The sequence below is a fragment of the Echiichthys vipera genome, assembly GCF_963691815.1.
Source record: "Echiichthys vipera genome assembly, chromosome: 16".
NCBI classification, from domain to species: domain Eukaryota; kingdom Metazoa; phylum Chordata; class Actinopteri; order Perciformes; family Trachinidae; genus Echiichthys; species Echiichthys vipera.
Genome location: NC_139841.1, coordinates 16,891,847 through 16,919,734, shown reverse-complemented (window position 1 = coordinate 16,919,734; position 27,888 = coordinate 16,891,847). Strand labels below are relative to the sequence as shown.

General features: G+C 39.6%; 1 protein-coding gene across 1 annotated transcript; it reads left to right on the top strand.

Moving 5' to 3' along the window:
* The first annotated feature begins 31 nt into the window (after positions 1-31).
* On the top strand, positions 32-24,569 carry kdm2bb (lysine (K)-specific demethylase 2Bb). The gene is made up of 21 exons (XM_083929633.1): positions 32-184; positions 1,636-1,780; positions 1,909-1,987; positions 2,140-2,186; positions 3,116-3,294; positions 3,400-3,506; positions 4,898-4,991; positions 5,697-5,850; positions 6,019-6,134; positions 7,081-7,207; positions 7,360-7,766; positions 7,864-7,950; positions 14,086-14,316; positions 16,163-16,306; positions 16,589-16,675; positions 16,802-17,137; positions 19,835-20,910; positions 20,997-21,160; positions 22,535-22,696; positions 22,922-23,140; positions 24,221-24,569. The coding sequence occupies exons 1-21, from the start codon at positions 137-139 to the stop codon at positions 24,400-24,402; spliced, it is 4,191 nt and encodes a 1,396-aa protein (XP_083785759.1). The 5' UTR covers positions 32-136; the 3' UTR covers positions 24,403-24,569.
* Positions 24,570-27,888: the final 3,319 nt, after the last annotated feature.

Below are 27,888 nucleotides of genomic sequence, written 5' to 3'. Positions count from 1 at the left end.
GCGGTGACGTAATACACAAAAACATGGTTCCCTTGTTTTGAACCTGAAAAGCGTGCTAAGTGTTTCTTTAAACTTCACCAACGCGTGAAAGATGCATTTCCAAACCCGAGCGACCGGACAACGTTGATAACAGACGATGGCTCAGGCGGTGGAGCCGTGTGCAGCAGATTCTGGACGCAGGCTGGTGTGTAACCATCTAACGTTAGCTTTATGAAGCGAGCTAATTAGTGAGCTAAAGCTAACGTTGCAACTGTAAACGTTGGTGGTGTTTGTCAAGTCACGTTTGCTGTTCAAGTCAGAAGCCATGAGGAGGAACGATAGCGCTCCAATGTTTAGATGATATAACTCGTTGTGTATTTGTCGTAAGATAAACCAACATCTCTATCAGTGAAATCCTGCAAACACACTATATGTGCATGTGTGGTTGTGGAGTAACGTACCAACTGCTGTCTTTTCCCAGGACAAGTGTCGTTTAATGATTATAGTTGCTTGACGTCACATTTGCTTCTATAGTAACGTTACTTACAAAAACTCAGTATTACATGGATCCATGTTAGGGATAAAAATAAATGTCCAATCTTCAGTCACACTGGCTGTTTGTTAAAGGAGGACTAAACATAACCTAAGTCTCAATAAATAAAAGTATAAATAAATACAGGAATATCAAAATAAATGCACAAATCAATAAATGCATGAATAAATGGGATCCCCTCCATCATTAACACATGGACACAGAAATACATGAACGAAAATGTAGAAATATGTAAAGCATTTATTTATTTATTCATTTATTTATGCATTCTTCATCCCTCTGTTTATTTAGACATTTATCCATGTATTTTTCATTTATTCATTTATTTCAGCTTTATTTTTTTATTTATTTATTCCTGTATTTATTTATGCGTTTATTTACTTAGTGAGACATAAAGGTTAAATAAGGAGAATGAGCTCATAGTTGCAACAACAAATATAACACATATAATATAATACTAGGGTTGCCAGATTAATCCTCTCCACCCTCTCCAACTCACACTGGTCAGACAGCGGAGCACCTTCTCCAGAGGGCTGCTTCAGCTTCGCTGTCGTAGCAACAGATACAGGAAATCTTTCCTGCCACAATCCATCACTTTTTATAATAACTCTCTCACCTCTGCCTGACAGAGAACTCTGCTCTCTCTACTGTTTTTTTTGTTTTGTATATATTATTATTGTTATAGTATATTTTGCATATTTTGTTGTATATATTATCATTGTTTATTGTTTATAGCACACTCTGCACTGTATATATACACAATGTATATATTTGATTCTATTTATGTTATGTACAAAGTTTTTATTTGCTGACCCACTACTGCTGTTACAAAACAATTTCCCAGTCTGGGATCATTAAAGTCATTCTATTCTATTCTATTCGTCAGACCCGGTCCAGTAGCCTTCAGCAGACCAGAGTCTCTTTCATTCTGTACCCCTGTATTATTTAAATAAATAAAAAAAGCTTTTAATGAAGATTCTACATATTCAACCTTTAAGTCATGTTTAGTCCTCCATAGTTTATGGGCCTGTTAGGACTGACAGAGTGTGCTTTCAACACGTTTTCAGATATGTCAAGTAAATCATCTCATTTTTTTATGACAGCGCTCCATCTGCCGGAGGATGTACGACGAAAATGAGGATTTGTCGGATGTTGAAGAAATTGCAAACATCAGAGGTTTCAGTGTGGAGGAAAAGCTCATCAGTGACAATTACAGCTCCAAATTTGTCCACTCCATGGAGGGCAAAGGTAAACTAACACTTATAGTGTCACATAATGTTTTGCTATTGTTACTGTTTGTTGTTGCAAAATGATTGATTGGCAAGATGCTTGTCTAAATCACAATGCATGTATTTTTTCCTGTAAATGCCCTGCAGATTTCTCTTATGAGTATGTGCAACGGGAGGCTCTTAAAACCCCACTCATTTTTAAAGAGGAAGACGGACTAGGGATCAGGTGAGAAGACATCTTGTGTGAATTCACCAGTTCACAGATAGTTATTAATAATAATCTTTGACAGTGCCCATGGTGTTGATTAAACCCATTTCACATTTGTTGTATATTCATGTTTTTAACCACTTTGAACCATCAATCCCTCTCTTTCATAGAATGCCTGATCCAGAGTTCACAGTCAGTGAAATTAAAGGCTTAGTTGGTAAGTAAGATGCTGCACATACTCACTTGTATGCGTACATGTTTAACTAATGTAGCAATTAGAGTGGTCAAAGAACAACCTAAAGCAAGATAACCAATAAGCAATAAGGAGTTAACCTTTGGGAAAATATGTGATGATCTGAAGTATCCTGAAAGTACCATATAGTTTCATCTATGACCATGTTCACTTCCACAGCACAATGTGTGGAAAGTAAATGCTACAGAGAAACATGTTCAAAGTAGCCTACCTATGATAGATTCAATATTGTGGTTGGGATATCGAGCTGAAAAACGTGTTGCTAAAATGCCCAGTTTTCTTCTGAAGATGCTTTTTCAATCAAATATGGCACCTAGCAGAAGTATGCACCAAAACAATATGTATAGCCAAATCTGGCAAAATCTGATTCTTTATTGTATTATTTCAATGGTATTATAGTTTCTTTGTTTGATTTTCTCCTTTTTTAGGGTATTATTTATTGAGTGAGCACATATCTGTCGATTTGTCTGCCTGCCATATAGCGTTGATGTGTGAAGGATTATAGTCTGTGTGCATGTCCTAATATACTTTATCATATTGTGTTTTCTAAATACTGTATTTCCCCATCTATTAACTTGTACTGTTAATCCACTATTATGATTATGTAAAAAAAAAAAGAAAAAGAGAAAATTTGCAATTTCGTTACACATTAAAATACAGATCTGTCCAGTGAAGGCAGGGCTGGGGCTTAGTTGCACCATCTAGTGGAGAAGATGGTCAATTACAAGCATTAGGAGCTCCTTGTTCATGATGAAATCTGTCAACAATACACATTTAACCTGTGTAAATCTCACGGTAGCATGCTAGATTGTTCTTGGACAAACTTGGAGATGCAATGACAGTGGAAGCTCTCAGGGGTTAATGTCAACGTGTGTTCTGGCTGTTGCTTGCAGGCAGTCGTCGGTCTGTTGATGTTATGGATGTGAGCACTCAGAAAGGCTCTGAAATGAGCATGGCTCAGTTTGTCCGTTATTATGAGACACCAGAAGAAGAGCGGGACAAACTCTTCAATGTCATCAGCTTAGAGTTTAGCCACACTAAACTGGAGAACCTCATCAAGCGGCCCACAGTGGTAATGTAACATGACAATATCTGTTTAAAGGTTACAAATTTGGTGCTATATGACTAACACCACTAAAATTGATGGTTAAAAGTGCCCTTTTGGTCACCCTCCCAGGTGGATCAAGTCGACTGGGTGGACAACATGTGGCCTCCTGATCTGAAACTTAGCCAAACAGAAGCCACCAATGTAATCTCAGACATGAAGTACCCTAAAGTGCAAAGGTATGACTCCACTGGATTGTGTTCCTGTTTCACAAAGGCCTTTCCTGAGCTGTACAGCAAAATATAAGAAATACTTGGAGGAAATTGCTGCTTCCTTGGCAGTAAATACAGTTTCTCCTCCCATCTGAATGTCTCATCTATCGCTTTATCATTGTAGAGCACTACATGCTCTCAGTGTTATCCATCTCCTGTAAGTGCTCTTGATTGTTGCTAGGCAGCAGAGTTTTCCACAGTGGAGGATGATTTTATAACAGCAGGACTCTGACTGCACAGGCGCCTCTCAGCCAATCAGCTGTCAGCATTTGTACATAGCTTTTTTTTTTGAATGTATCTTTTATTTATTCTTTTATTTGTACATAGCTTAGAGTCAAATCCAATTGTGCCTTTCCTTTTATATCAGTCGCTCATCACATCACACCGACCCTACTAACGCCATATTCTACCCCCTGTCCCTCTGACGTATATTTATTGATTTTAATTATTTCAATTGAACAAAACTCATAGTTAGGTGAGGTCTGGTGGTAGGGATTAGGTTGTACACAATTTAATAGATAAGGATCAGGCTTCACAGCTATCCAGTAACACATTTTTATTTCAGCCAAATACAGATACGAGCAGTTTTCATTTCAGTGTCAGCTCTAGTGCTTAGTTTTTTTTTACTCTATTAGATTGATGCTTGGTGTCAGAGCAGATTATTAGTGTCTGTTTTATTAAAATGATGCTCTTTGTCGGTCCATAACAAGCAATGTGAAGAATCTGACTTTAAGGTGTAATATGTTCATGTCATTTGTTGCTTTCACGTGGTCAAATTTGCAGGCCAAGTGGTGTTGATGGAGCAGAACTATTTGCCATGATATTACCACACCATTAAGCATCTTAATTGACCGATCTGACATCCACTGGTAGATTTTTGAACAGTTGGCTACAGCCATTCACACAATAGGTATCAAATGAAGTACTTTATTGGTATCTGTGTCACTTTAAGGGTACTGCTACAGTTGTTTTTTAAATAATATCCAGCCCAACATGATACTGTATAACCTTTTTGGTAATTTGTAGTTTTCTTTTCTGCATATATATTTTTAAAGATAAATAGAGCTGCTCCCTTTCTGCTAAATTACTGAATAATTCATGTCTTGGAGTGCTATCACTCCTCAATTAATTTCCAGAGGAGAAATGCCCGATTGTGAACAATTTTCTATGCTGTAGTGCACTTGTGAGTGATTTCTAGTGGTGTTTTCGACTGCTGACAGGACTGCTGCATTCTAATTTGTTAAGCTGTGTTTTTAGTTTTTAGATCTCTTTATAGATGCTAGACTGTTTTACTTTACTACGTCCTCACAATTTACTTGTCTTTAATGTGATATTTTAAAAATCCTTTTCTGCTATAGGTATTGTTTGATGAGTGTGAAGGGCTGCTACACAGACTTCCACATTGATTTCGGGGGAACTTCTGTTTGGTATCACGTGTTCAAGGGACAGAAAGTAAGTTCATTATAATAGTCTCTTATAACATCTCTGATATTTTGTGCCACAGATCTTCGTTTATTAGCGTTTCTTTAATTGAACATTAAAGGTCCCATATTGTAAAAAGTGAGATTTCCATGACTATTTTTTTTATTATAACGCAGGTCATATTTATAATGTGAAAGTATTAAAACGCTCAATCCACAGAGAAAGATACAGTTTACAGACACAGCCTGTATTCAGAAACTGTGCCTTTAAACAAGCCGTCAGGACTTCTGTACAGTTGTGATGTCACAACTATACTATATTTATAGAAAGTGCCACTAGAGTGCTGTTAGATTAGTGATTTCCCGGCTGCAATGATGGTGCAGTTATGGCGACAGTGCAGATGTGTAAGACCTGTAAACGCTGACCTATCCGAGCTCACTGGGCTTTTTCGGGAGGGGGTCTTAAAGAGACAAGTGCTAAAACGAGTGCTTCGTGAAAACATGTATATTCAGACAGGCAGTATGAGAAAAATAATGTGGTTTTTGAACATTAAAGCATGTAAACATGTTCTAGTAGTAACCCAAAATACAAAATTGAGCATAATATGGGACCTTTTAAGAGGAGAAATTAAGAAAACGTGTGTCTGGTAATATACAGTGTTGCTAACAGTTAATAACCTGGCCAAGGCTGTACAGTGCAGTGTACCCTAAATAAAAATGATCTGCTTCGCCTCAGGTGTTTTGGCTTGTGCCTCCAACCACTCATAACCTTGCCCTTTATGAGGACTGGGTCCTGTCAGGCAAGCAGAGTGATATCTTCCTGGGAGACCGAGCTGATGGATGCCAGAGAGTGGAGCTAAAGAAAGGATACACCTTCTTCATCCCATCTGGTGTGTTAGCATGGTTGTTTTTAAATAGCAAGCTGGAAAAGATTAGCAGCCACTTCAATGAACAGTAATGCCAAGATTTACCTGCCTATAATACGGTGTAATCAAAGGTGTCAATTTGCACATGTTCCTTATCTCTTTATATTTGTCTTGTGCTTCTTTGCAATTAAGGGTGGATTCATGCTGTCTACACTCCAGAGGACACACTGGTGTTTGGAGGCAATATTCTGCACAGCTTCAACATTCCTATGCAGCTTACCATCCATGAGATAGAGAATAGGACTAAGGTGGGAGGCTGCACAGCAATACTGTGAACTCTACCTGGGTTAAATCAATCTTTCGGGGGAACCAGGGGAAGGTGAAGAGTTCAGGAGAATGAGAAATGTGAAGGAGGAGGACATTGAAAGAGAAATAAGGGAAAAGAGTCAAAGGGGAAAATAACTAGAAGTGACAAAATGACAACAAAGCTACAACAAATGTAAAAGTCAGGAAAAATGTGTGGGAGCCTAAAAGCTATACTTAGCTTCAGAAGGACATGGACAAGGGCATGAAGCTACTTCACGTTAATAATTATACATGAAACAAAATCACATTTTTCAATGTAAGTGTGTATAATAATTGTAAATATATAGACACTTTTATACCAAACTAATATTGGTTTTCTTAGGAAGGAAATCATTCTTCTTTTACAAATTAATGTGGTGTACTTTGCGTTACTCCAAGTCCATATTACAAAACTCATAGGCCATATATGGTTATGGTTATGGTTATTTAAGCATAAAACATTGACCTCTTTCTCTCGTAGGATTTCTGGCTCATGTTAACAGTTTTATAATGTAGTACATTTGCTTCTGCATGGTATGTTTTAAGGCTGTATTCTTTCATAAAAGAGTCACATATCAAATAACTTGACTGTTGAGATTGCAGTTTGTTCCAGAAGAAGTGTGTATATTTGTTTTGTGCATCAAAGGAGAACAGGGGTCCGGAGTGATGGAGCACAACATATTGCTACGAGTAATAATCTCTTTAAACTGCTGTTGTTGTCAGGGATACATGGTCTGTCTGAATTCTCAATTGTAAAAACACAGACAGACCTCTGGTTATACGTATACATGGGCAAGATTGCGTGACATTTAAGAAATTAGGTTACTAAAAAAGTGAACAATAATAACTAGACAACATGCATGTAAATATCAAGTGTTTTACACTGATGAATTTGGTTCCTGTCTTCAGGTTCATTCCAAGTTCCGTTTCCCCTTCTACTACGAGATATGCTGGCATGTCCTGGAGAGATACCTGCACTGCCTCACCAAACGCTCCTACTTCTCTCAGGAGATCCGCAAAGAACCTGTATTAATGGGTGAGTGAAATGCAGCCGCTAATTACCATTGCGCATGCTTAAGAGGGGGCATTATTGTGACTCTTTCATAACAAAAAAAAAAAATTACAATATAGACAGATTTGATTTGTCATTTGATATAACTTTTTTTCCCCCCCATTTTGTCCCTTCAGACTATGAGACAAAGGCAAACACAGAGAGCCCCTCCTCTGACTCAAGGAGCCAAGACATGAACGAAGATTCATTTGAGACTCAAGTCAGAGATGGCCAGGGTGAAAAACCAGAGAGAGCCTCCCAGGATGGCCCCTGCTCTCCTGACAACTGGAAGGGCCAGCACCTCAAAGCGGTTTTATCTGTTGACTCTGAGGACAGCTGTAATCCCAGCTCCACCTCTCTAGAGTTCCTCCAAACTCCCTCCGACTCTCCAGCCTCAGAGTCTCCGAATAAATGGACGCATTTGACGGAGTTTGAACTGAGTGGACTCAGGACACTGGTTGAGAAGCTGGAGTCGCTCCCTGAAAATAAGAAATGTCTTCCAGAGGGAATAGAGAACCCACAAGCCCTGCTGGAAGACATGAAGGTAAGAAACCAAAAGATGACACGGTTGTTTTCACAAAATAAACCAATAGAGTTGGCAGAGCACTCTTTTACGTTTTGTTTGTTCTCTGTTGCTGCAGGTTGTCCTAAAAGAACATGCCGATGACGATCCCAAATTAGCGATCACTGGAGTTCCTGTGGTGTACTGGTCCAAGAAAACTATAAAGGTAAGAATATGTCAGCTGCAGACTTTCTTACTGCTTTTGCACCAAATACTGTTCTTCATCTCTTTTTTTGGCACTTTCAAATTAAGTTCATGGACACTTGGATTTTGAATTGATCACTTAATACAATGGAAAAATCATTTGGAGCACAAGCGATGGACATAAGTTTTATCTCACGCACCTGTCGCTTGACTTTCTGGTGCAATTTGATTTGTCCTACAGTTAAAGATCAACTGAAAATATCATCGCGCAGTTGATACATTTGACTTACTGTCAAAGAAGGTCTGGTTTTCAATATCAACACTGAATTCTAACAAAATTAGTTTTAGCACGGCATTAGCAGGGTAGTACTTCTTTAGTAGTGTGTTGATTTCATTAGGATAAAACAGGGCAGTTTTGATTTGAAGCACTGCCAGGTTGAGCCATTTTATTTTGCATTGATCTGTACTTTAAATTTGGGATCAACACAAAAGAAATTCTTAGAAATGGTCAGTTTGTTCATCTAAATTTTTTTTTTTTACACCTCCATGCTTGACGTTATTCCTCATTTCCCTTTCCTCTTTTGCTTCAACACTCCTTAGAGCAGCATGTGTACTTATTTTCAGAACTCTGACTTAACAGGCTGCAGCATTGCCTAATAAAATTAAATACTTATTTTTTTTCAAACTTATTATTTCTGTCCTTCATTTTAGTATATGCCTTTTTCAAAAACAAGCTATTAATGTAACTGTTCCCCGTTGACTATTATTTTCTCACAGTTTATGTCACATTTTCAAAATGCTACACTGCTTATATGGTTGTTGTTACACTTCAGGCTTACTTAGAAATTAAATAGGACATTTTCAGTCAGTGCAGATGCTTATTACCTAAGTACTACTTATGCATGTGCCTTTTGGACATCAATATACTGTACAACACATGTCCTTAGACAAAAAGTCCATGTGAAATTGTCAGATGAAAATAGATCTACCACTTGCAGGCTTGAAGTGCGTTTATTATCTGTATAATTGATCCTTTTATTTCATCTTGTCTTGAGATGAGCAGGAGGCTGTAAGAGGGTCGAAATAAATGCTTTTACATTCATTGGCTAAATGTAGAAAATATTGAAATGCTCAAAATGATTATTCATGAAATGATACACAGATGTGCAGTGTTCATTTTCAATGCGCTCTGATTTGCATTGCATCACAATATAAATATGTTGAGACTTAAATATAATAATGGTGAAAAATACATAAATAAAATATCAATTTTAAACAGTAAAGTGTGTTTGCATGTTCCATCGTGCATATTTTTTTAAATTTTCCATTAATAATTAATTGTCCAAACGGATACATGGAGTGTGTAACAGTCGGAGAAGCCTCAGCAGGAGGTGGGTAGATGGGATGTGTTGTATGTGAATCTATGGAGGTGATTTCTATTGGTTTCATGGACCCTCTGGATTACCCCCACCCGTCCCTCCAAAGGCCAGCTGCTGGTGGTGGGGCCTCTTTGTGTTTGCCTTTTGTAATGAGATGCCATCTGGCTCTATTGGCTGTGCGGAGCCTGCTCTGCTCTCCCTGTGCTACTCATCATGAATATGACAACACCTTATCTGCATTTGCTCTCATCATTGGATAGAAGCAGACACCCCCGGTACATATTCTGATGCACAGCAGCCTCCCATTGGCCCCATACTTCCCAACATCCCTCCTGTTTTTCAGGGAGTGGATCCATATTAATGAGGCAGGCTTGTCTGTGTTTCCTACATCTGCTTGTGGTATTGTGGAGCTTTAGAGTAGGAGGGAGGGCTGTAGGCCACACAGCAGTAGCAGGAGTAGAAGGAGGAGGAGACTGCAGCCATGTCAGTTTGCTGTGAGGTGGACGGTGCGTGAAAACCAGCCATGGCCATGTCGCTGAGCGCTGATGATGAGGACTACGACTCAGACTCTGAGCAGGTTAGCATACCAAACCCCTGCAGGCAGGCATAGTGAGGCCACCAGAGGAATGCTTGTGCCAGACAGAGTAGTGTGCAGCATCACAGAGCAGTGAGGAAATGGAGCTACCTGGAGAGAAATGCATTGATTCAGTCTACCCTCTGTGCGTGGTCTCTGATTTTTGCCCTTTGTTTTACTTTATAGGTTCGCGGTTTATGTGTGTGTGTGGGTATGTGTGTGTATGTATGCTTGTGTGTTTTTGTCAGGTGAAGCCAGCAGGAGAAGGCTGTGTTTATGTAGCTCAGAGCCTCAGGGCTGCCATTGGTTGTTTAAAAGCTGAGGAATGGAAATTCATGTAGATGCAGAAGATTCATTTGTAATGGTTTGATTGTAAAAGCACCAAAAATGCTTGTTAGGATCTGTGCGGACCCAAAAAAAAAAGGTTATGTGTTAATGGGAATATTGTGTGGTGTAAATGGCTGGCTGATCTAAGATGCGATTTGCTTACACAGCCAGAAATGTGTTTCATTCATTTGAATATTTATTCTACTTTACTCTGAACCAAACTCCCTTACATTAATCCTGTGGACGCAATTGGATTTGAATAACATTGACTACAGATGACTGAGTTCTTTCTGACAAATATCGTAACACATTTTAAGTTCTGTTTGTTCCAGTCATGTGAATGCACAAGTTCTTGGTGTCACCGCTTTTTTGAAGATCAATGAAATATGCTCAGGCCTAATGTGCAATGTATGCTGAAGTACACGCAAGTTGTCCACAGAAGGCTGAGCGACTAGCAAGAGGTCAGCTAGTGTAGCCCAAACACCAAAGAGTTCAGAATTTAGCAGCAGTCTGAGCAACTTCACAGTTAGTTTAATACCTGCTTTATCTGCAAAGCATGCTCTGTTTACTCCGTAAAGAGTTGTTTTACTGATTGACGCTGTTGCTGTTATTTAGTCAACCGTTAACTTTACACTCCAGTGGTTTTATTAGTTGCTGTGTAACACTTGTTCCACTTTCCTTTCATTATACGTAAAATCCAGGCTAAACACTACATACTGTGTACTAGAGCAATGACGTGTATGTGTGTGTTTTATTTATTTTTTCAAATACAGCTTTACAACATATGCCACCTCTAAAGCTTAACAGAAAAGTAATCCTTCCAAGAACTTGTGAAGCCTTTTTTTCCCCAAGTCAATTATTTCGTCATGATATTCCTAGAGGTAAATAAAAGAAAATTAATTTGAGAAACGTCATACAAATGGGGCAGTGTTCATGTCTGTTTATGGCTTTAGACACCACAGTGTTGTGTGTATGCAATTTTGAATTATTTCTTCTCCTTTTTGATCTTCTGCAATCTGCGCTCAGTGTGCGCTGTCTTCCATGTGTGTTTCAGGTGATGTTAAGTATATCCACAGTAATTGATTTCCGCTGTTCTCCACAGTAGCTGAAGATGCTCCAAGGCTATGTCAATGAACATTAAAGGCTGTGTCTCATAATGTTTCCCATCTGAATGAGCTCGGAAGAGCCAAGAAATTACTTGTACTGTCCTTGTACTGAGGATACACGTGTATAATACAGCTGCTAATGTTAAACTAAGGACTAAAAACACTTGAGCCTGACACAGAGAGTAGTTACTCAGAGGGAGAGAAAGTTTATTTCTTAGGCAGTGTGGTTGTCAACCTCTCCTGTCACTTAATTGAGCATCAGAGCATATTTGCTTTAGAGTTCGCTCACTTAGCTGACAGAGGGGGGTTTAGAGGGGATTTAGGGGACAATATGGACATCTTTCTGAAGTATCTCTTCAGTTGCCTCTTACAATCTGCAGTTTAAGTTACAGGTGTAATCAGACAGCACACACTACAGTGGCTGGCTACCTGTTCAATGTGATCAGACATTAGCAGGTTGATCATAACTTTGACCCGTTGTCAACAGCACTGTGTCTTTTTCTGGGATATTTGGTCTCATACAGATCTCCAGTCTTTAATCCCCACGAATACCCCCAGAACAGTCTAGTGCAGACTGCACAAGCAACAACCCCCCACCCTCCCCAATTTATCACACTAATCCTGTCTGGTTACCACATATCTGACTGCCTATGTCAGTCTATTTCATGGCTATTGTTAGAATAAATTATCGTAATATGCCTAAGATTGAGCCTGCTTTCTTTTTCTGTTAGAGTCTCATTACAGTTCTTATTGGTTACAAGTCTGTGTGTCATAGACTGTTCTGTTAGGGAATGGGACGTGGCTGTTGCTATGCTGACGCTAGGAGAATCTGCACTGCCGTTGCAACTAAAGGAATCTGATCTTCATTTCCAAGAGCTGCAGTCTTTTGCACTCCTTCTTCGTCTTGTTTATTTCATCTCACACATTGCCACATATTTTCTCACGTGGCACAGTCGGCACTATTTTGACATGTGGTTTTCATGTAAAGAAGACATTGTTGTGGTTGGGATCTGAGCCTGAGAAGGAGCATAATATATAACAAGAGAACAATAATGATGGAGATCAAAAGCATCTCATCTCCATTACCCAGTTCTATTAAATAGAGCACATTTAGTGTGTACTGTTATAGATCCGTCTGCACGCCCCCTACCACAGAATAATGGCTCCTAGTGATCCATGTGTGAAATGTAACCATAAGTGCAGTTTCTCTTTGAAGTAGAAACATGTAAGTAAGTGAAGGGCTAAATTTGGAAGATGCCTCCAGGGACATTCTTGATGTGTTTTTCTTTTTTTTTTTGATCCTGTGCTTTAACAGCCATGGAAAATATGTGTTTGTACGATCAGATTTGTGGTGGTTGTGGATTGGTATTGTATGTAAATGCATATACAGATGCATCTGTCCCAGAGTTACAATGAGCAAAGAAAGGATTAGAAAGTACCACCTACATCCCCCATAACACTGACCCCGGTTTAATGTAATAGAATATTTAGATATTATAATATTTTCTCATTACATAAGATGATTGTAAGTGCTTATTGGTATTATTGAGCCATGGCACCACTTTTAAATGAAATGCAATGTAATTCATAACATTAGATTGAGGTGCTCTTCAGAGTATAATGCCTCTCTTTTAATTAAATCTCAAATTTTGGTTTTAAAAACAGAAAATCACTGAATTGTCAAACTGATAATAAACAATAGTTTGACCATTGAGTATCCGGTGAGATAATGATTCTGAAGCATCTGCATGCTGAACAAATCTTCTTTGTCTTCTTTCTTCCTTTGACACATTACATACTACAAACTTGCTTCACAGTATTTTTATGTGAATGCACTTTTGTTCTACTGCTCAACCATGATACTTCAAGTATCATAGTTTATATGTACCAGTATCATGTTGCTTCAGTTTTAAAGGTCACATATTGTAAAATGTGAGACTTCCATGTATTTGTCTTATAAAGCAGGTTGAGGTGATATATTAATACTGTGAAAATATTAAGATGCTCAAACAACAGAGAAATGCACACAGCCCGTATTCAGAAACTGTCTTTAAACGAGCTGTCGGGTTGTGATGTCACATCCATAGTATATGTGTTACACAGAATCACCTGAGAAGGCGTCATTGAAAACTTGAAAATTGAACGGCAAAGAGCCGGTACTTTGAAAACATACATGGCTGCTGATTGGATGAACCTTTTGCTAAAGTAAGTCAGGAGAAGAGAGAAAACATCTTTTCCGTTGATAAAAACCTTCAGTGTCGTTCTGTCAATGAGGAAAAGCTTTCCAGTTTTGATACATCTGCTGCTATTGCAGCATCTAAACTTACCTCTTTAGAGGCCGCCAGTGTGGTTTTGAATGAGCGGTTGCCTCTCGTGTCGCCACACCGATTGTCAGTAGCTCATCATAGGACGCTGATTGACCAGCTTATTTTTAATCTGAACACAAATGCATTACTTGGAGCCTGACATGATCGATTTTCATGTAAACTCACGATTCTTGTTTGATCTTGTGTGATCTCATGTGATCTCATGCTATTGCGAGAGGACCAACTTTTTCGGGGGAGGGCTTAAAGAGACAGGCACCAAAACAGAGCGTTTCAGACAAAGGGTGAATACAGATACATATAATACAACATGTTATATTAAAAACCCTCAAATTTAAATATGAACCTGAGAATGAGCATAATATGTCTCCTCCAAAAATGCTTTGAGAAATATTTGTTGCCTTATCACGTTAGGTACTTGACACTGTATCCTCTTTATTCTTTAAGCCCCGGCCTCCCAACCGGCCGAAACCTAAGATGGCAGCTTCTCCTGCATCAGCAGTCAAGCTGTCAGCTAGTCGGGGAACATCTGGTGCCAGGAGAAGAAGGACGCGCTGTCGAAAGTGTGAGGCATGCCTGCGGACAGAGTGTGGAGAGTGCCACTTTTGTAAAGACATGAAAAAGTTTGGGGGGCCAGGCCGTATGAAACAGTCCTGCATCATGAGGCAGTGCATTGCAGTAAGTTCATTGTTCATAATGTGAAATGATTTTTATGTGCACATGAGGTATAGTTTGACATTTTGTGACATGCTCTTTTTCACATAGAGTTAGATTAGAAGATAATTATATTTGTATGCTAATGCTACAGTCAGCAGGCGATTAGCTTATCATAAAGACTGTAAACAAGTGGAAACAGATACCCTGGCTCTTTCAAAAGGTAAAACCTACCAGCACCTCTAAAGCTCACTGATTAACATGGCATATCTTGTTTGTTTAATACACACAAAACCCAAAATGGTTTCCTGGAGTCTTGTCTTCGCCAGGAGATTGCCAGGCAACCAGGCACATGGGAAAAGCTGGCCTTCAAGGATTTTTGTCAGAAATCTCTTGCAACAAAAATACTTTAAGTACAGGAAAAGATAGTGGTTAGAATAAAATATTTATGCTAAATTAAGCAGATTGCTATCGAATTTGGTGTGCAGACATGAGAGTGGTATTAATATTCTAAACTTATATCTTAAAAAATGATTGCCTAATGGTTCTGGCTATTACGCTAGGGCAGGTCATTACTAGGGGGCCGGTAGCTATGGTAGTAGTTACGCAAGCAATACCAATAATGTAAATACTGGTAGCAGCAGATGTAATAGCAGCTGAAACAGAAGGCCATGGAGATAGAGAGACAGTAGGTGATTTTCATTAAGCTAACATGTCTCCTCACCTCCCTCACTCGAGTCTTAGCTCCTCCCAGCGAGGATGTGTGAGAGAGAGAGAGAGAGAGAGAGAGAGAGAGAGAGCTGTGAGGTAGAGACACAAGGACGTAGGAGCTGAAGCTTCTAAATTAGAAATCTTTGGTTTCAAAGCATCAGTCTTTAGCAACGTTAGTTACTTACGACGTGCCGTACAGCTGTGTCATGTGGAGGTGTGGTATTTTTACGTCACGCCACTTGATACAAGACCTCCACGTAGGATATACCCATGTTTTCTCACTCTTAGCTCCTCAAGAGACCTCCTCACTCCTCGAGGTGCATTAAAGGGATTGGAAGTTCCTCCATGATGCCGTAGGGGGGATGATTTCCAGGTCTCGGGAGGAGAGAGGACGTGAGGAAGCATACGTTAGCATAATGAAAAGCACCTAAAGACTGTATTTGAATGTTTCAGCACCATGGACAGAGGCATGTAGAGAGTCTGGGTTTGATTGTTTCTGCAAAATATACAGACGGACAGAACGATTCAGTTTGAATGATTGACCAGAATAAACAAGAGAGTGACAGAGACTTGGCATCTGTCCCAATATCCCACACATGCAGATTTAGGCTATTTAGCAACTGTGTCCCACTTTTAAGATATCCAGTATGCTTAACCACCTCTTGATGTTCACTTACCCTAATAAGGTTTCAGAGCAGTACTCAGTCAGAGCAAGTATACACCTCATTTCATCATGGTCTGAAGTGCTGCATAAACCCAAGTGCTGGTGGTGCTGCAAACAGCTTGTTTGCGAAATCAGCAATCAAGTTGGAAGTTGTTAAGTTCATGACTTGTTGAATTCAGTGAATGTAATCAAATGCAAGTCAAAGTTTCGGTATAAATGATGGTAATACACGGCTTTCAGTGGTTTTTCAAAGAGAAAATTGATAAAAGCAGTTAAAGAAAACTAACAACAATATATCCTACTCTAGTTTAGAAACTGGCTCAATATACTATTTAATTTGCAGAAAAATTACTTGAGCGCAGATTAATGGAAACATTGTGAATGACAGAATTTGGGAAAAGTGTGGGTTTGTCAATCACAGTTGAGACCAACAAGAAAAGTAGGATACAAATTAATACAGCAGCCATTTCTTCAAGCCTCTGTTTTTGTCTCCAGCCTGTCCTGCCGCACACAGCAGTGTGTCTTGTCTGTGGAGAGGCAGGAAAAGAAGACACAGTGGAGGATGAGGAGGAGAAGTTTAACCTTATGCTCATGGAGTGCTCCATCTGCAATGAGATTGTCCATCCTAACTGTCTTAAGGTAAATTAGTAAACCTCTCTATGTGGAAATTGTCAGACTGGTAGAGGGAGCAGGTGGAGGTGGAATTGTTATAGATGTTAATGCAGCCAAACGCACACTTAAATGTTTTAGCAAAAAAAAGAATAGTTCAGTAGCAGTCATGATTTTACAGTTCATTGATGGTCAAGTTTAAATTCACGTTTGATCTGTCCACTGCTCGTGTGTGTTCTCTGATGTTGCATGAATTAGTGATAGCATGATTGTTTTATCTTTGTTTCTAATAAGAGTACTTGCTTTGTTCAGGTAAAAGATTCAAATGGAGTAGTCAATGATGAGCTGCCAAACTGCTGGGAGTGCCCAAAGTGCAACCATGCTGGGAAAACAGGGAAAGTAAGTATCTGTATGGACTTAATTCTGTATGTATCTGAATCTTGAAATGATTAAACAGTTGACTCTGTCTACGAAACTCAGAACCAGAGAAATAAAGTTGTGCTCTCTGTTTTTTCTAACCTTTTGGCCTCAAAGCAAAAAAGGGGGCCAGGATTTAAGTATGCGTCAAACCTTCCCGGCTCGCTACTGAAAGAACCACGGTTAAACCGTGATTCCAAAGACGAGCCGGATGTGCCGATGGTGGCTACAGCGACCGTTACTGCTTTGACCACCACATCTTCTGTGAAGAGAAAGGCGGAGAGGGAGGAAATCCCGAAGAGGAAAGAGGAAGAGCCTCCAAAGAAACGTCCCCCCTTGCTGTCTCTGGATGGTACGCCCCGACCAAGGCTTGAGGACAACCCACTAAGGAAAAAGAGGAAGCTTTTTGACACCAATGATGAACCTGTCATTGTTAAAAAGAAGGTATGAATTTGATCTGTTTATAATATTTTCAGTTATACTAAATAAAGGAGAGATTAGACAAAGTGTACACAAAGCGTACTCATGGACGAGAGGCTTGTCCTTGGGACATGGTGTCCTTCTGCGCTGAAATGTGGGGTTAGCTAGCTTTGGTGAGCAGTATCAGTTAGCTATAAGCTAATTTCCACAAGCTAGAAATGTCAGACCACGAGAAAGACCATCCATGAGTGTATGAGTGTGCTTCCTTCTGCAAACGTGATATGGTTGGCAGGTGTAATTTGGTGTAAAAGAAAATAGATTCTACTTGAAATTGCTCACAAGAATGAAAATTAGATTGAATCATAATTTGTCCGCGTATAACATAGTAACTTGAATATGCAAAAAACTGCAGCGCCACCAGCTCAACTGGTAGAGTGTGCGGCCCTTATACAGTTCCTATAGAAAGTCATGATACCCTTTTTAAATACTCCCTTTTTTTGTTTTACAGCCTGAAATGATAATACATAAAAAAATATATATATTTTCGAGCATGATTAACACATTTTGCCTCACAATATTCACACAATAATTTTTTTTCAAAATTTCTGAATTTAATAAAAAATGAAAAACTAGAATAGGAGTGTTGGAAAAGTGATCAGTCCCTTTAGAATGACCAATCACCTTTCAGATTACACACCAAGTTAATTGGCACCTGACATTAATTGTGGTGTTTTTGATTTTACTTCAGAACAAAATCAGCTGTTCCTTGAGGATTCCACTCCTAGTAGTGCGTGGTAACACAAAGAATTCACCATGGTTGGAAAGATGCTTTCAAAAGAGCTCGGGAATAAAGTTGTGGATAGGCACAATCTTGGAGAATGATATAAAATATTTCAAAGGTTTTTAACTATCGATCAGAGTACCGTTCAGAGTATTGTCCAGAAGGCATATGGCATCACCCAGACATCGCCTAGATCGGGCCGCCCCTCCAAACTGGAGGACCGAGCCAGGAAAAGATTGATCAGGGAAGCTACCAAAAGGCCCATGGTGACCTTGAAGAAGTTACAAGTCTAAATGGCAGAGGTTGGTCAATCTGTGCATGTGACAACACTTTCACAAGTTCTATGCATGGCAGGGTGGCAAGAAAGAAGCCTCTTCTGAAAAAATGTCATATTGAGTCTCGTAAAAAAACATATTGAAGATTATGATGCCATGTGGAAAAAAGTTATACACTCACCGGCCACTTTATTAAGTGCACCTGTCCAACTGCTTGTTAATGCAAATTTCTAATCAGCCAATCACATGGCAGCATCTCAATGCATTTAGGCATGTAGACATGGTGAAGAGGATGTGCTGCAGTTCAAACCGAGCATCAGAATGCTGAAGTAAGGTGATTGAAGTGACTTTGAACGTGGCATGGTTGTTGGTGACGGACGGGCTGGTCTGAGTATTTCAGAAACTGCTGATCTACTGGGATTTTCACGCACAACCATCTTTAGGGTTTACAGAGAATGGTCCGAAAAAGAGAAAATATCCAATGAGCGGCAGTTCTGTAGGCACAAATGCCTTGTTGATGCCAGAGGTCAGAGGAGAATGGTCAGACTAGTTGGAGCTGATAGAAAGGCAACAGTAACTCAAATATCCACTGGTTACAACAGAGGAATGCAGGAGAGCATCTGTGAACGCACATCACCACCTACTTTCTAGCAGATAGGGAACAGCAGCAGAAGACCACACTGACACTTTATGAAGCACCAGGTGCACCTAATAAAGTGGCCGATGGGTGGGTGGTCAGATGAGCCCAAAATTGACCTTTTTGGGCTGAACTCCAAGCACTATGTTTGGTGGAAACCAAACACAGCCCACCACCCAAAACACACCATCCCTACAGTGAAGCATGGTGGTGGCAGCATTATGTTGTGGGCTTGTTTCTCTTCAGCAGGGACTGGGCAGTTGGTCAGGATTGAAGGGAAAATGGATGCTGCCAAGTTCACCCAAATTCTTGAGCAAAACCTGCAGTCCTCTGTAAGAGACTTGAAAATGGGCAGGTGGTTCACCCCCCGTTATGACAACGACCCAAAACACACCACCACAAAAACAACACAGTGGCTAAAGGACAGGAAGGTGAATGACCTAGAGTGGCCGAGTCAGAGCCCTGACCTGAATCCTACAGAACATATGTGGATGGACTTGAAGAGTGCAGTCCATCACCGCTCACCACAGAATTTGACTGAACTTGAACAGTTCTGCAGGAACAATGGGGAAATATTTCCACTCTAGGTGCACAAAGCTGGTAGAGACAGATCCAAACAGACTGATGGCTGTAATTTAAGCAAAAGGTGCCTCCACAAAGTATTTCATCTGGGGTCTCATTTCTTTTCCAACCCTGGTATTCTAGATCTCTTTTAATTCATTTTTTATTAATTTTCAAAAATTTTGGATGAATGTTTTTTAATTGAATGTTGTAAGGCGAATTGTGTAAATCAAGCTGGAAAAATATATCATTTTTTTATGTATTATAATTTCAGGCTGTAAAACAACAACAACAAAAAGGGATTACTTCCTATAGGCACTGTACAATTGTTCAAACCTTTCCTGTCAATCTTAAATCAAATAAAAGAAAATATGCGAAAAAACACAAACTTGATAGAATATCCTCAGTTTCACAATGATAAACTGACAACTGCTTAAAAAACAATTCTGTATTCTTTTCTTTCTTAGAAGAAGCTTTCAAAACCGGATGATGCTTTGACCCCAAAGCTGTTGCGGCAAATCAAGACAGAGATTGATCACGGTGATGAAGAAGATGACCAGGAGGATCACGACGAAGATGGATTTTCCTTGGACAGGATCCATTTAAAGGGGAAAAATGAGTATGATGACGAGGATCAGGAAGAAGATGAAGAGGGAGAGGAAGAGGAGACGGAGAAAAAAGAGAGAGACAGCAGCGGAGAGGACAAAGCCAAGGCCCTGTTAAGTCCACTGCTAAGAACATCTGCAGCCAGAGAAAGTGAACAGTCCTCCAACTCTCCCAGAGCTGGACCTAGCAGCGAATCAGGAGATGCTCAGGAGAGGAGCACTGCTTTGCCGAAGGCTCGCCATCAGCGCCGACGCCTCCCTAACAAGGAGCTGAGCAAAGAGTTCAATCAGGAGATTCCCAAGACAGAAGAATGTCCGTCCAAGCAAAACCACAGCTCAGTGAAGACGGAGGACAGTCCAGGCAATCACAATAGACGACCACTGAAGAATGAGGACTCTGTGACCAATCAAAACCGTAAACCACTAAAAACAGAGGACTCAACCACTAATCAGAGCCGCAGGGCCCTTAAAATAGAGGAGGGATTGGCCAATCAAAACAGACGCCCACTGAAAACGGAGGACAGCCTGGCCAATCAAAACCACAGGCCTGTAAAAACTGAGCCCGAGAATGAAGTAGACGACCAAAAGCCTAGATGGCCTCTTAATAACGGCAGCAGCGACCTGGGCGACTGGCTGCGACACAGGGGACGAGAGGTGAACGAGTCGACACGAGGTTACTCGCCACTCAGCTGGAACAGAAGCACGCAGATCACATCAATATGCCCCCGTCCACTCCCCTGCCGGTCACCGCCAAAATGTATCCAAATGGAGCGTCACGTGATCCGGCCCCCTCCCATCAGCCCCCCGCCTGACAGACTTTCACTGAACAACGGCGAAGCACACGCAATGCGGAGAGAGATGTGGATGACAGTATTCAGCCACTTGACTCATAGAGATCTTTGTGTCTGCATGCGTGTCTGCAGGACCTGGAACAGATGGTGAGTACAAGATATACTGTTCAGTTGAAAACATGTCCTCATTATACTGCGGCCTTCTGTGAGATATCTGCTGCGTGTCTCACCAGGTGCTGCGACAAGAGGCTTTGGAAGCACATCAATCTGAACCGCTGTAAGTCCATCACACCTCTCATGCTGAGCGGTATCATCCGGAGACAGCCGGTAGCTCTGGACCTCAGCTGGACCAATATCTCCAAGAAGCAACTCAGCTGGCTCATTAACAGACTGCCAGGTAAAAAACCTTCAACCAGTGTAGATGGGTGATAAAGAAAAACATTATAGATTGTCAGGGTCTGATGACCCCATGTCATGTCAATCTCACTTTTATATAAGTTTGGCTGAAAAGATGAACTGTTAATGACAAATTAAGTGGAATCAACTCAGAGCTTTATGGAGGCAAAGTTATATCCATCTTTTACTTGACCTGTTAAATAGCATCCTGCACAGGTCCTGTTTTGCAAACCCACACCCGCCCACGCCCAATCAGCTCATTACCTTAACCGACCCGTTACCCGCAATTATCCCAGAGTCAAATCCACACCCCACTCATCACCCATTATGCTTTTGTTGATGTAATGCAAAGTGACACCAAGATAACCTATTTTCAGTAATCAACCGTCAACATATTCATAGTAACTGCCCCGTTGCTATCAGTCAGCTGCATTCTCAGCTATGGAGCGTACCTTGTCAAACGTCCTATGCTTATTTGGTCAGTCTGCGTGGAACAGTCCGCGGATCCGGCAGGAGCTGGAGAGCGCCCACATGGCCAGCTTCAATCAATCCCTGTGCCAGTTTGCATAATGCACGATAAATTCTGATTTCTCCAGGAAAAAATACCAAAAATATTTATGTTCCTCCTGCTGCCCGCCTGCATTTAGTTCATTTTTACCAATGCCCATACCTGTAAAATACCCTTTGCACAACTTTTTTTGAGGGTTACCTGACCCATTGCAAGACTCTGCTGTTAATTGTGCTGTTAATTAATAGATTAGGGACATGGTCACTCACCCTGACATAACCGTACAATGGTATCAGCACACGCAATAATTTTACCATATGCTTACACATATGTAAAATAAAGTAAAACATTAAAGTTATCTCAACTTTGAGTAATAGTCGACATATTTGTCTCGATGAGCACTGCACAACTTTATGTACTGAGGGCATTCAAATGAATATTTCAGGTATTGATGATATAAATGTGTTTACTTAGCATGTGCAGCTTTTCATAAGTTAGAATTCCCACATGTCTCCACATGACTCCTCCATATGGATAGTTGTATCCCCTGAGGCTCCTGAATGCTGCGCCTACATGCTTTGTTACTTCTAAATTTCTTTGCTGGATCACTCAGCTAATTAGATTAGAATACTCACCGCCTCTGTGTTGGTTAATTTTGTAACCTCAGATTAACTAAAACTCTGGAGACTGAAAAACTGAAAAATAGGGCACATTTCTTCAACAGACTGAATGTGAGTCTGAGGTATATTTAGCTTGTCATGACGCTACTTGTAACCACATAGAACAGATTTGATAACATTGACAGAAGATTAGTGTATTGTTGCTTAATGTAACATGAGGTACTGTATGTCCTTGCTATCCCTGCAGGTCTGCGTGTGCTGCTGTTGTCAGGGTGCTCCTGGGTGGCCGTCTCTGCTCTCTGCACCTCCAGCTGTCCTCTTCTGCGTACTCTGGACGTTCAGTGGGTTGAGGGACTGAAAGATGCCCAGATGAGGGACCTGCTGTCGCCTCCAACAGATAACAGGCCAGGTACTAACCAGTTCACACACACTGTCTAAACAGTCTGATGCTTTAGTGGCTAAATGAATCAGGCTTTGAATACACAGATAATACTTGTTTGATGGAACTGACTACAATATAGCAAATTCACCAGGATTGTTTACTCAAACATCTGCTTTCTTGCCCAAGGCTTATTCATATGGTCAGAAATATTATACTATTTTTCTCTTTCCCTCTTATAAAAAAACGTTGCAGGTCAGTTGGACAACAGGAGTAAAATGCGTAATGTGGAGGACCTGCGTCTGGCAGGCTTGGACATCACAGACACGTCCCTGCGCCTCATCATACGTTACATGCCCTCGCTGTCCAAGCTGGACCTCAGCTACTGCAACCACGTCACCGACCAGTCTGTCAACATCCTGACCGCTGCAGGGACGACCACCAGAGACTCGCTCACTGACATCAACCTGTCAGGTAGGAGCCTGTCTTTGTTGGCTGTAAGTCTGTCTGCCTGCACCAACAACGTAGTTAGCGAACCCAAGGTTTATTAAAAGAGTGTTTCGAAAAAACGTACCCACGGGCCCTGGTACCAGCTCCTCTTGTAGTAAAGTCCATTCAAGTCGATTACCAAATACAATCCAAAAGGAAGGAGCCTATTGGTGATTTATTTACCCCTTCCAATTTATTCAGGGGGCATGGAAAAAATGTGTATTTAAAAAAATCAACATTGGTTTAAGTTTATGTTATATTTAGACAATTTGTACTGCTCTATCTTTATATCAAACAGCTCAGCTGTTATCTATGCTCTCATTAAAGCCACCAGACTCCATTGACAAAAAAGCAATTTTGCCTCACAGAACACAGGAGCGGCTGAACTACTAAGAACATAGATAACAGCTTCAGTTCCCTCCGTGTGAACATAAACATGGTAGTGTGGCAGCAAGGTAAAGCGGTGAAAATATTCCAAATAAAGTATACACTTATTTTTCTGTGTTACCTGGTCCGCAGCAGTACATTTCTAAGCTTTCGTGTTGCTACTCCTTCCTGCTTCTCCAAACTGGGGGCATGCTGACCACTATACACTAACCATGGATAAGTACCTCATAGCACCCCACTCAGAACCATCCTTCTGATGTTTAGTTTTTGTTTAAATAATTTTAGAGAGGATGCAGTTTATGGTGCTTTTTTTTGCCCAGAGGCGTGAAATTGTAGGCAAATTATGAAATCAATTTTTATAGAATTTGATGCCATTTATTGCAAAGTGCACAAACGCTAAAAAAAGAATCTCATACTTATTGTCTCTCTGGAATATCATTAAATGTGAAAAGCAGTGAATCAAAGGGCCCCTATGGACGGCTGAAAGGCAAATGCATTTTGGCTTTCTGTCTCCACATTGATCCTGTAACACAGCTCACCATAATGAGGCCTTTGGCCTTCATGTCCTAGAACATCCTAAAGCGTTGATTAATCCATGTGTGTCATAGCTTATGTCAGTAAGGTGACCCGGTACGCATCATTTGTTCTTTTTCTCCTAAACCCTGTTTTTCTCTACAGTCTGTAACAGGGTCACAGACCAGTCGCTGACCTATTTCAAGCGCTGTGGAAGCATATGTCATATCGACCTGCGGTACTGCAAACAGGTGACCAAGGAAGGGTGTGACCAGTTCATTGCAGAAATGTCGGTCAGCGTGCAGTTTGGACTGATAGAGGAGAAACTGCTGCAAAAGATAAGTTAGGAACACCGACGACTGTGTTAGATTCACCAGTGGTAAAACTACTGTCCACACGGAGGCAGCAGACGACTGTGATGACGTCGCAGTGTTTCATTAACAGACACCAGGACGCTCCGTCTGTTAAACTGATGTAAAGGGAAGCTGTGCTGCTAAGCCAGAATGTAAAAAAAATGGAAATCTTGTCCTGTGAAGGCAATATTGCAAAAATGCTTTTGTTTTCGTTTGCACCTGTTTATAAGTTATTTATTTCTTTATATTGATTGTTTACGTATTGTATCGTGCCTATCTTTTGGTGTTTATAGATTATTTTTTGTTCCAATGCAAAGTTTATTGCATTAGAGTAATATTTTTGTATCAGAAAGTGTTTCATACATTTATGTGCAGTATTGATTGCACCACTGTACAGTATCATACCATTGGAATTGATAATCAATCGGCATTACTGTTAAGCTCTTTATTGTTGAGAGGCAGAGGTCTAATGATTTCTTGCCAAACTGTAGGATGGTAGCTTGTGTTTGTGTGGGTGTTTCTTTTATATATTTTTATTATATGTGTCAGTACCCTGTTTCTGGTACTGGACATGTTTTTCCCATATGATGATATCATTTGCACTGATGCAGTAAATACGAATACATGAACGTATTCACACATACTATACAGTATACAGTGTATAAAGCATATTTTTTCACCACTAAAATTTTACGCTAATTCTACTAACAGCTTCTAGTTAACTGGGTTATATTAAGACAGCTGCATATAAAAGTCTCTGCCAGTCTCCATCACTCTTTAGTATTATTGGTGCTTTGTGAAAGGAAGCGTTTTAGCTCTGCATGCAGCAAAGACATATGTTTACACCACAGTCAATAGATTTAGCAACTGTGAAACAATATAATCATCTGTTTACTCCTGTCATTAGATGAACTCCATATGATAAAAAGATTACCAAGTGCAGAATCTCTCAAGAAATAAAGAATTAACAAAGTCCTGGAATAAGATATACATTTGCATAAATCTTTTAGATAAGACAGCCTTCTCCTATTTGACAGAAGTACCATGTAACTCAAACAGGCCAAGAGCCTGAAAGAAATGCATACTGTATATAAAAGGATCCCAGAAATATGATTATAGCCCACTACTTTGTTTCCAAGAGCATACATGAATATATATTTATTTGAAAGATAAAGTCAGTCAACCTTCAGACATCAGCTTCTGATCACAAGGCCCAGAAACTCTAACAAAATACACTGTTTTTAATAGAGTATGAGATAAAATACTGTATATGTACGTATATGTTGTCAAGCTTCTGTCATTTGAAGAAACTGCTAAAAGGAAACATCTTTCCTAAAAGATTTGTGCAAATGGATTTTATTTGTTCTTTTTTCTTTGTTGTTTCGTTGAGATTCCACTGAAATTCATTCGTTAACACTGGTTGTTTTCTTTGAACTCATTTTAAGTTGTTTTTCAAGTTAAATTTCTGAAGATAAAATACTTTTTAATCTATGGCGTCAGTCAGTAACGTTTATTTTTTCATTGTTCTAACATTTAATCAAAACAAATGCCAATTTTGCTATTGGAACTTGTCAGACTTGACATTTTAACAATTTGATAGGTTTGCATTTTTCTTGAAAACTAAACTTTTTTAAAGAAAGTCTTTGTGCAACTTTTGAATAGCACTTGATACAGTTCAGTGACTTGGTTTACATTTGCATTTTGATTTTCTAAAACAATCCACCATGTCTCCATTAAATATTTTTAGTATGTTATTGTAAATGTTCAATCTGTACATAATGTACATGTAAAGCCTCTAGAAAAAGTTAAGTCAACATTTGAGATATTAAATTCATTTTAAATACTGAGATGTGTGTGTATTTGGTCCATTAAACTTTTTAAGCATTCTGTATAAGACACATGATTGTATGTAAACACTGGAATATTACTAATGTCAGATTCATATTTATTATTTAGAAGTGAAAATGAACCGTATGCCAACCGCTTTATTGTCTGTAAATGAACGAAAATCAAGCCCATTACAAAATGAAGAGGAGGGTTTTACTTCCTGGTTTGTAGTACTGCATTTTATTGAATCTAATAAATAATTTTCTCTTGTTTACCAAAATAAAAAGGTTCAACATTCCAAAATATAAAGATCCAGGATTATGAGTGCTCATGAAAACCTCCTACTCTGATAATACTGTAGCTGCCCATGAATGACATCTTTGAGAAACAGCAGCATCAACAAACAGACTTACAGAGTTACAGTGTTTGTTACAGTGCGTGGTGTCAGTGTCGGGTTTGGATCTGAAGCAGACGACGACAAAAAGTGCTAGAAAGCGAAGCCATGACTGACGCAACTTTAATGGTGAGAGAGTGACACGATCTGAGGAACTCGTCTGACCAAAACCAGCAGAGATACATTCTGAAAAAACGGTATATTTTATCTTATTATAATTTTTAAATCATGTCATCTCCCAAGATAATGGAAAAATATACATTTAATGACTTATAAGTAAACAACAATATAAGCTATCTATGCAATTCACTTGACAGCAATTCAGCTTTTTTTTTTTTTAAATGTACCACAGGCATACTGTACACAGATATTTTAGTGACATCTGAGTCAACTGGATCTCATGACAAGAAAACAAAGTTTAATTTGCATAACAGGTTAAAGTAAACCAGGCATCCTCTACCTCTCACTGTGTGATGGATGTCTGGAAGGACGCCTTGACAACATGACAAAAGATATGTTGATGTTGCACTCAGAAAAGAGGAAGTAGCACCTGTCATCTACCTAAGATTGGACACAATAACGGACAACACGATCAAAGAAAGACACTTGGTAGATTTGGAAACTAAAAGATATTGCTTGGTGGAAGTTATTTAAAATGAAAGAGGGAAGAGTCTTGAAACATAGAATAAAATAGTGAAAGAAATCTTCACTCAAGGTCCACTTATTAGAATTTTCTTTTCTCGTGGTGTCACTCAGGAGAAGGATGAGGCCATTCACAAGATGTCCCCGTCATATACGACCACTTTAGGTCACGAAAGCTGTCTCATCTCCATGACAACTGAGCAAACTCCATCTGCTGATGAAGTCCATGGAATTTGAAAGCCTATGGAAAAGCTAGTAAGTGGTCCTTGAGTTCAGATTTCTTCTTTTTTGGGGTCAAACTGCTGTTTCAAAGGTGACAAATGTATGGGAGCCCATTTCCACAAGTAAAAAAAAAAAAAGCACTACAACTACGACTTAGTATTGCAACAAAATGAGAAATGTTCGCAAATAATGATTATCAAAAAAAAATTGATTTTATCTTAAATAACAAGACACTTTCTCAAAATAATGACTTAGTAAATCATAACAGTGAGAAGCTTTCTCAAAATAATAATGAAAAAGTCACCCAGTCATTATTTTTGAGATACTAGCGCATTATTTCTAGAATAGTATGTAATTATTTTGAGATACTAAGTCTTTATTTTGAAAACAATTGA

What these genes read in the sequence shown, in the direction of transcription:
- kdm2bb (XM_083929633.1), top strand. Translation starts at nt 137, where the DNA reads ATGGCTCAGGCGGTGGAGCCGTGTGCAGCAGATTCTGGACGCAGGCTG. An exon ending in TCCATCCTAACTGTCTTAAG is followed by an intron (nt 16,307 to 16,588) that starts GTAAATTAGTAA and finishes TGCTTTGTTCAG; the next exon opens with GTAAAAGATTCAAATGGAGT. An exon ending in GCTCATTAACAGACTGCCAG is followed by an intron (nt 21,161 to 22,534) that starts GTAAAAAACCTT and finishes CTATCCCTGCAG; the next exon opens with GTCTGCGTGTGCTGCTGTTG.